The sequence below is a fragment of the Lytechinus pictus genome, chromosome 10, assembly GCF_037042905.1.
Source record: "Lytechinus pictus isolate F3 Inbred chromosome 10, Lp3.0, whole genome shotgun sequence".
Lineage (NCBI taxonomy): Eukaryota > Metazoa > Echinodermata > Echinoidea > Temnopleuroida > Toxopneustidae > Lytechinus > Lytechinus pictus.
In genome coordinates this window covers 37,083,791-37,093,796 of record NC_087254.1, presented here as the reverse complement: position 1 = coordinate 37,093,796, position 10,006 = coordinate 37,083,791, and the positions used below count along the sequence as shown (strand labels likewise).

Genomic DNA, 10,006 nt, shown 5'->3' with positions numbered 1-10,006 from the left:
CAATCGTCTCGCAGGCTAAAAATAGAATTCGAGGAAGATTCTGCTACGATTTGCGGGATTTACACAGATCGCTATGGTCGCTATGATCGCCTTCCTAGTGAGATGGGGTAAATTCATTCTGAGCAACGTGAATGCTTACGATCGGTACTGGTCGAGGCCAAGTCCACTGCGCATGCGTACTCTCAATCCGAAGACGCAAGTCATGAATATTCATATGTTGGTCCAGAACTCGATAAGTAAGTCTATACACCAAGTGGTATAGACTATCCGATAATTCACCTACCCGACTACACTGTTATATCGCTTTGGAGACTGAATTCATCATTTAAGATATGTAATTAGTATCTGGGGCAATTTTTGAAACTGAGAAAAAAATGCAAAAGAAAACCGATTTCCCCAGGTGAGGTTTGAACTCACAACCTCCGCATGCCCACAGTTGTAGCCAGACGGTGCTGGGTACTGTCTATAAGTACAGCGCGCTAACCTATTGCGCCACTGGGGACGGTTGGCGAGAGGAGAGCAATTAAAGAGATATTGGCAGAGGTAGCGCATTATCTTTACTCGAGGTCATAATTCAGTATTACTTCGGTTGATTCTTGTGAATAATTGTTAAAAATAATTGAATGACACAATAAAAGCCCTCTCGGTAATGATTTTTCGCTGTGATGAAACGAACCACTTCTCAGAAACTAAACCGGTTTTTCATTTATTTCAAATTGGCATCAAGCTTATCCCTAAAACTATGTAACCGATTTGACTGCATTTGTGCAATATAATCATATATTAAATATATTTGTGTACTCTAAAATCAATCTGAAAATTAATTGAAATTCATTGAATTCATCATAAAGTAACAAAATAAAATATAACATATATTTAAACTCTTTGTCAATATTTTTTGAATTGATCCGTTTGAAAAATGTCAATTTGATAAGATGAATCCATTAGATTGAGGGACATTATATTAACGTATAAATGAGGGAAAGTAAACGGATTAAGAGAACTTTCATTTATTCCTTGTGCGTTTATAAACCAATAATTAACAAATAATATGATATATAATAATTGCTGGACAAGCTAGTAAAGTATTACATGAACTTAGCTATTCTGAATATGTTTTATTTTTCCAATCTTCATCGATCTTCGAAACGGGCTGACCCTTTATATAATAGATTGTTCACACGAAAATCAATGTTTACGTGTCGACAGCGAGAAAAATAAAGGAAAGTCATCGAAAACAGAGGAAATTACTCCAATTAATGAAGTAAGGGGCTTGGGGATGAAACATGAGCTGGTTTAACCAAGCTAGTCTCTCATCTTTTGCTAAAACAGCATTGTCGACGGCGCAAAAATCCATTGACAAAGTTCTCGACATTCAGGATGAGGAAGGCGGTGACACCGGCAGTGGCACTCAGCCTGCCCGGAGCTCCGCGGGAACTGACCGACAGCCATCGCTGTCAACTTCAGGTATTGCCTCGGGCTCGGCTTCGGCGAGTTTGTCAGGGGAAGGATACTCATCTCCAGTCCCAGGGCAGCAAGTTACCTCAGGCTCAGGTAATTATCTTTGGCAATATCGTGAAATAAGTCAGCAGTCCATTAACTGCAAATTCAACGTTTGTTTGTGCGCAGTAAGGCGCTGGTCCAAAAATTGGGATTGTCCCACTCAATGACGAAGCTGGACATGCTGGACGCCAAATTAAACCTGAAACTTTCAACCCCGAGATTTCTACTTTCCTTCTAAAACTAGATCTAGCCCTAAAACTAAATCATGTACATGGGATAAAACTTCATTTCCGACATTTCTACGCTCTCGTTGTTATTTTTAAACAGGAATTAATAAAAAAAATGAGAAAAATATTGTGAAAAAACGGAAGAGACTTGCCCGATGTTTACGCCGCCATCTTGTTTCCTATTGTTCTTCGCCAACGTTACAGACGCGTGCGTTGCATGAATCACACAGAGTCGATCCGAATGATTTTCGGTCGACTAGCACTCGCAGTCCAGACTCGCACACACCAGCCCCGTCCGCAGCCCCATACACCCACTCTCCCCGAAACGACAGGCGTGCTTGCCAGCGCCAGCAAACAAGTGCGAACAGAGGAGAGCGCTGTAACTTTCCTGAGATTATGTAGTTGGCGGGCTAGTTGGATCCAAAATGAGTTCCAAATAAATTGATGGGAATAAATACGTAATTTTCTCTGGATGGTCATTTGAATTGGTATTCAATGCTGATATAACGATTGTGAGGAAATATTGTGGAATATGAGTTATGACGATGTTCGAGAATTAATCCTGATAATCCATTCTTCATTTTAAAGTCAGACACAAGAGCATGCGATCAAAATAAATACAAATGTCTCGGATCGAGCTCTAAATTCATATAAATTATTATTGGATGTTAAATAATTACTATTTTATTTAATAAGATTTTTATGGCCATATTAAAAATAATGACGATGTCAGCAAGTATGTTATGTTCATATGGAAGAATTAATAGTATTATACTGGCATTATCTTTATTTTTATTCCATCTCTGGACGACGTCTTCGAGCTCCGAGAAAAGAAGCACAATGCGCATGCGCGTTCGATGACGTATGACATATTTTCCATTCATGAAATCAGAGCCCAAAGTTGGGCACAAAATAGCTTCAAATTGATGGGGAAAAATATCAAACGCAATTTTCTCTGTTTTGTCATGTAAAATGTTATTATATGGTGATATTACGATCTTGAAAAGAGTATCTGCATGTTGACAATGTTCGAGAATCAATCCTGACGTGATAATTATTTTTTTAGACAAGTGCACGACTCAAGTCGATCGTCATGTGATGTCCGTCATTGGAAATTGATAGGAAATTAAAACGTTTCACATCAAGCTCTAAATTCATATTAATGATTATCATATGCGAATTATTGTTAATTATTACGATTAAATTGTGTTCTATGGTCATGATATTAATATTGTTCATGAAAGCAAGATTTATTTTACGTTGATCGCGCCAATTTTCCGGCCATTTTCTGGTTTGATTAAAGCACAGTACTGCGCATGCACGATCAATGGCGACTTCCATTCATGAATTCATCGTGCATAAATTATCTCGGCAAGAGCAGACGAGTATAAGACTCAAACTATGATCGAAATAAATTTCAAATTAATGGTGAATATACGGTAGGCATCATAATTACACAATCGGTTTCATTTTGGGGGCAATATAAATCAAGTAAGTAGTAGTCAAGTACATGTAGGACATTACTGTTATTTTGATTTTTGATGATTGATTGTGTGAACCACACGAATCGGCCGATTGACGTTTTTTTTTTTTTTTTTTTCAATGCACCGATTTTGCAAAATCTGCACCGGCGCTCGATGACATCGATCGAACACCGATTTTAAAATCGATTCGACTCAGGCTTAAACATAACATCCACCGCTAGGGGTTGGCATATTACATGACATCACACAGCTACGATTGGAAGCCAGTTTATGAATGAAAATATATGCGCATCTAAACCAATAAATAGGTCTATTTCTGTCAGAGATATGCTCCGCTGAGACTTCGTTTGGCACCGCGGCATCCCCTCTGTCAATAGACCGATGACTGCCATTGGGCTTGTAATGTTGGAGCAAACAACAACTTCCGCTTAACTACAGTGCCTATGTAGAAAGGGTGCGTTAGGGTTAGGGTTAGAATAATAAAGATAAATATAGCTTACCAGCTTTCCGAAAAATATGCTAGAAAATAGCGAAATTTTATGACAAACAGATCAGGGTCAGCCAGGTTCGCTCGATCCAGCCAGCCAATCTGCTGGTGCGTACGTAGGCTCAGCTGTAGCTGACTATGATGAGTGTGATCATATAAAACATCCTAAATTCCCCCCCCCCCCCCGCCGGGTTTCAGACGACGCGACAGACAGACTCCTAATGATTGTAGACTAATGTTAGAATGTTTAGGCCTATAGATCCACTCCAAACATTCAATACTAACCTGATGAAGTGTTCCTCCAAGATCTGAGCTATTCCAATGTCTAAGCACTGCTGTAGTCGCAACAGCTTCATCTGCAGCTGCAGGCTGGGAGTCGTAGTTGTACTTTTCTTCTTGAAAGTTGAAGTCAGATCAAGACAATACACTAAAAATGTTATAACTCGGCCTCATTTACAAAATTTAGGGAGCAGGTTCAGAAATTCAGAGGAGTGAGGCATTCACAATTTTTTGGGGTATCCTTTATACACAACTGGCATTATCGACCGGTGTTGTCTCCAATATTGGCCTTTGCAGTAGTGCTGTAGCTCGGAGCCTTCAACTCTGCCCGAAATCGGCTCGGAAATTTTATTAGAATCAAAGTCCGTCTTGGTTTGGCTCGGTAACTCGGACCAGTTTAATTTGATGTGCGTTGTGCAAAAAATGTAATGTTTTGACCTACTTGACTGTAACTACTGTGACTGACATCACCCCTCTGACCTTGTCCTCAAAAGAGGACACACGCCCAAAAATCTTTTGTTTACACACCACATGCCAATACTTTGTCTTGATAATTAATATATCACCAAACTCTCTCTGTCAACACTGTACTCGACTCGCGCTTGAGGGCATGCAATTCAGACTTTTTCCTCATCCGCTGCGCACCTTCGCTCCCGCCCTGGCCCTCGCTATAATAGTGCAACGTACGTGTACGTTGACTCGCATCTCTGTTCATCAGCAATTGGCTGAGCGCTAAGCCAGTAGTACAACGCGTAAAATAAACAAGAAATGCGACCACTCCCATCTATAATCGCACCAACACACCCAAATCAGCCAATAACAGTTAACTTTAGTCTTTGCAAGCTGTGATTGGTTCATTCATCTGTCAATTACAGGAATCACTCTCCGGCCGTAAGCACATGGTCTTAAATGAAAGATCAACATGCTTTGGAATGTGTGAAAGCCGAAATCACATTGTTTATTATACCCGGCTGTCGAAGTTCTTCTTCGTGGTGACCTAATTCCAGATACTCTCCAGACATTGTTTTTGTCAATAAATTATAACCAAGGGCAATGGAAATTCCAGTAGAATGAAGCCAAAGTTGATTAGAATTGGGTTTTTGCTTTTGGGGTACTTTATTAACAGCTAATAGTGATCAGAAAATTGGAAAGGGGATTTTTCATCATGAGTGAAGTCAATGTTCAAACTAAACCACTCACAAAATGATTAAAATGTAGTTACAAAAAAAAATTAAGACATTTCGCTCTGTAGAAAGAAAAAAATCCCATTAATTTTCAACATGTATTCCTATTTCTTTTTTCTTTTGTATAGGCAAGATTTATTTGTTGCAATATTGTCCACGATATCAAAATAGAATGAGATGGAAACCTTGACTGGTCTTTCTTTTTCTACCGTTTCTTTCAAAACACTCTTGTACCAATTTTAAAACTTTGCAATCGCATCATTTCAATATCCATTGCTTTCATTCACTTCACTCCGTCACACTTTATATAGCTGGGGTCTGGGAAAATTAATACAAGACCGTAGCGTGTGGGAGCCTAAATACAAAAGTGGTTTAAAATGATTTTATCATCCAAACTGTATATCAGTCATTTTCAAATAATTTTTCCTTCATTCATTCATTCCTTCGAGTTCTCTTTCTCTTTTCTCTTCATCAACAAAATTAATAACTACCTGAATCACATCACATCACATCACACTGCGGTGACTGAATTGTAAATATACAGACGCCGTAAATATACCATTGTAACACGCGGGGGGGGGGGGGGGGGTTAGTTTCGGACACAACATGGAAACAAAAAAGAATAATAATAATAATAGTAAACAGTTCTTGTATATATGAATATGAATAATGTCTCTATGCGCTTCCAAAGGACTTGGATATTATTACCCCAGCTGTAGCTTGGCAGCCGTAATTACTAAGATTACAGCGGAGCGCACACGCAATTCAAGGAATAAATTCCTGCCAGGTACCCATTCACCTCACCTGGGTTGAGTGCAGCACAATGTGGATAAATTTCTTGCCGAAGGAAATTATGCCATGGCTGGGATTCGAACCCACGACCTTCTGTTTCAAAGTCCGGAGACTAATGCACTGGGCCACAACGCTCCAACAAAAGTCATTTGTTTGTCATCACAATCATCTCGAAGGAAACCGAATTCTCATTCTGACTTTTTTATGACCACCACCGATGACAGTTACATGTACAGACCTGCTAACCAGTACGTTTTTGGTGTATTTAGTACGTTTTTGCAACGGAAATACGGCAGTACGTTTTTTCTTTAAAAAGTACAGTATGTTTTTGTAAAAATAGAAAAATACAAAATCGTAATTTATTGAGAAAAATCATCTTTATATGTCTCTATTTCATAAAACTTACACAAATATGGTTATTAGATCAATGTAATTTCAGGTAACTTTTTTTTTTTTCAATCATTTTGTTAAAACCAGGGTGAGATATACACATGTTTAAATATTTTTTTTTTTCATCTGCAAAAACAGTGCGCATTTTAGCTTGTATGCAGCTTGAGCGCCGCGATGAACGAGTGCGCCGCGATGAACGAGTGCGCCATGCATTTTATTATGAAATACACTTTTTTGGGGAAAAATACACTTTTTTAATCACAGAATACACTTTTTCATTCCCAGAGGTTGGCAGGTCTGCATGTAGCTCACAAATCCAAGAAAACTAATGTAAACATGACAACCGGGCACTCGATCAAGCAAGTGATTGAAACCATTCCTGACCAGGTGATCAATCACATGACTCCATACACACGCATTCAACGTGCACTGTACACTATATGGACACATAATACACACACATTGTGATAACGGCACAGTACAGCCGCACAGCCACATGTACACAGAATAGGCCCAGGGCCAGGGCGGGCAGCGAAGGGGCGCATGGCACGCAAAGATTGCTTAACGCAAGATTATATCGGGCTGAAAAAAACATAGCTAAGTATTTAGGGACAATCGTCATGCATGGACGGACTGGACTACGGTACCTATTAAAGTTATGAATGAGCCGTAAGGCTTGGCTTGAGTCTGCCTCTAACTTTGCAGGTGAATAGATCAATGTTTTATAAACAATTAAATGGATTTTTAGTTTTATCACGATGACGGAAACAAGTTGTAAAGCATTCGGGTTAATTTTCCAGGTTGAGAGAGCTTGGCAGTGAAGCCCAATTTGTATTTTCCGAACCGAACCAGCTCAACCCGGCGGGATTCAGGTCGGAAGGTGATCCGAGCTACAGCACTACTTTGCTGTAATAAAAAACGTTTTTTATTAAAAAAAACAAATAAAACGTTTTTTATTGTTTTAAAACGTTTTAAATCGTTTTAAAACGTTTCTTTTCCAACGAACGATGTAATTTTCCTGTAAATCAATTAAATTATACACTTAATACAATATGATTTAAGCTCTTGATGTTTTAATTACATTTTTTGAGTATTAAGAGATGACTACAATTTTTGTTACTGAATTTTCAACAGAAAAGTTCATATTTTTCCCAAAATTACTAAATCAAGGAAATTGAATGCCAAAAAATTAAGTTGACATTTTATAAGTTTATTCCTCATACATGTAGTCTCAGGTTTGTTTTAGTCTTATCAATCTATAGGGGTGAGAAGAAGTTGCACTATGTAAGAAAACAACATAATCTATAGACTATAGGCTTTCAAAGCTTAATTTCATTTACTCAATATGCTTTATTTCATTTGTATAAATTATACAAATTTTAAGTAAAATAAATAATAATGATAATAATAGTCCGCTTTTATATAGCGCTTAATACATTGGAACGACGTGTCTAAGCACTTTACAGATATATTATTAACCCAGTCATCGGATTCAATCAGTCATTCCCGCACACAATGTATGCACATCCTCCACTCCCTGGGTAGTATTCCAGTCAGTCGCTAGTGAGGCGCACACAGTACTGGACAAGCTACAATGACTTTCACATCCTGCATGAAATATAAGTTTGGGTTTAAATCTATAAATATTAGGCCCTTGAACTGCTTATTTCTTTAATTGAGGAATTTTAATCAAATTGTTTTTTTCAATGTTTGTTTTAACTGTTTTTTTTTTAATTTCTTATGTACAGTTTTGTGGTTACTTTTGGGGTTTTTTATCGTTTTTTAATGGAAATTATTGGCAATAATTTTCCAATCATTAACAAAAAGTACAAATATTGATACAGATAAAATGTTGGCGAAAAATTTGCGTTGGCTTTACTTGTGTAATATCATGGAGCTATCAATGTGTTGATAGCTCCATGGTAATATCATAACCGCATATCCATGCATGTATCAAAAAAATAGTCTTGAACAATATGGCGTGGCCCTGCTGTTCTTATGGATTTATCATAGAAATTTTTAAGGGGTCCATTGCAGTCCCCTGGGATTGTTAGGGTTAAAGGTCAAATCCACCCCAGAAAAATGCTGATTTGAATCAGTAGAGAAAATTCAAACAAGCATAATGCTGAAAATTTCATCGAAATCGGATGTAAAATAAGAAAGTTATGACATTTTAAAGTTTCGCTTATTTTTCACAAAACATTTATAACAACTCAGTGATGTGCAAATGAGGGAGTTGATGATGTCCCTCACTATTTCTTTTGTTTTTTTAATTGTTTGAACAATAAAATATTTCAATTTATACAGATTTGATAATAATGACCAACTTAACTGAACCAAAAAATGTTAAAACAATGGTAGTTCTACTCATGTTCAGGGATGAAAAAAAAATATATTTCACATGACAATAAAGAAAATAACGACATACAAAATAAATAGTGAGTGATGTCATCAGTCCCCTCATTTGCATACCAACCAGGATGCGCATATAACTGTTTTGCGAAATTAAGCGAAACTTTAAAATGTCATCACTTTATTATTTTACATCCGATTTTGATGAAATTTTCAGCATAATACCTTTTTCTTGGGGTGGACTTGTCCTTTAAGGTTTGCTAGCTGATTATCTTATTCTGAATTAAACTACTTTTCTTCATCTTTACAAAGCGCAAAGTTTCACCTACTTTCGTGTGTACCTCAAGGTTACAATGTCAGTTATACTGTCTATTTGCAAAATATTATTGTGCTTGTGCAACACTTCCATTTCATTCAAGTACTACTATTACATATTTGAGCTTATTTTAAAAAGTGTTTCTTTCCCTGTCTAAAAGTGAGCACAACACTCAAATGCTTGTTAAAATGAGAATATATAGATTGATCTACATAATTGAACAGGAGGAAAGGAACATGACAAAGCAATGGAAAAGGGGAGAATAAGGGGGGAAAGAGAGAGGAGAAAAAGAGTGGTGGTGAGAAAGAGATTTAGTTAGAAGAAAATAATATACCACTTAAGAAAAAAAGTATAAAAAATATATTCATGTAAAAAATCACATCCATGCATATTTATAACACACAAGTCTATGAGGTGTTTTAAAACGCGTTTTAAAACATGTTTTAAAACACACCGTTTAAAACGCGCCAACCCTGCTTTGCAGCTAGTCTTATGCAAATAGTAGAGGATGAAGAGTGAAAATCCGAGGTAATCTTGAGGGTTGGGGAGGGAGAGAGGTCGGGCTTTATTGTTGACCATTATGGGGACATGCTGCTTTTGTTTTGTGACCATTTTTGTCTCACCTGCATAGCAGAGTGAGACTATAGGTGCCACTTTTCCGGCGGCGGCGGCGTCAAGTCAAAATCAAATCTTAACCAAAGTTTATGGATCTGATTCATAAAACTTGGAAATAAGAGTAATCAGGTATCATTGAAGATCCTGTGCAAGTTTTAGGTCTCATGGCCAAGGTCAATGGTCATTTAAGGTCTAAATGAACTTTGGCCATTTTGGGAGTATTTGTTGAATTACCATCATAACTCTTGAATTGTATTGGTCAAGTTCATAAAACTTGGACATAAGAGTAATAAAGTATCACTGAACATCCTGTACGATTTTCAGGTCACATGACCAAGGTCAAAGGTCATTAAGGTCAATGAACTTTGGCCATGTTG

The 10,006-nt window shown here is 37.4% G+C and overlaps 1 protein-coding gene and 1 non-coding gene across 3 annotated transcripts in view; one reads left to right on the top strand and one right to left on the bottom strand.

Moving 5' to 3' along the window:
• Positions 1–392: 392 nt before the first annotated feature.
• Positions 393–502, bottom strand: TRNAI-UAU (transfer RNA isoleucine (anticodon UAU)). The gene is made up of 2 exons: positions 465–502; positions 393–428 (listed from the first exon to the last, which is right to left on the bottom strand). It is a non-coding gene; the product is annotated as a tRNA-Ile (tRNA).
• A 430-nt stretch (positions 503–932) lies between these two features.
• The window catches only part of LOC129269571 (TATA element modulatory factor-like), a 60,329-nt gene continuing 51,255 nt past the window's right edge, over positions 933–10,006 (top strand). The window contains exon 1 of one of the 2 annotated variants that reach the window (XM_054907083.2): positions 933–1,554. In XM_054907083.2, the coding sequence (XP_054763058.2) occupies positions 1,287–1,554 (268 nt within the window). In that variant the 5' untranslated portion in view covers positions 933–1,286. The remainder of the gene's footprint in view (positions 1,555–10,006) is intronic. The other variant, XM_054907084.2, reaches the window with a different exon arrangement.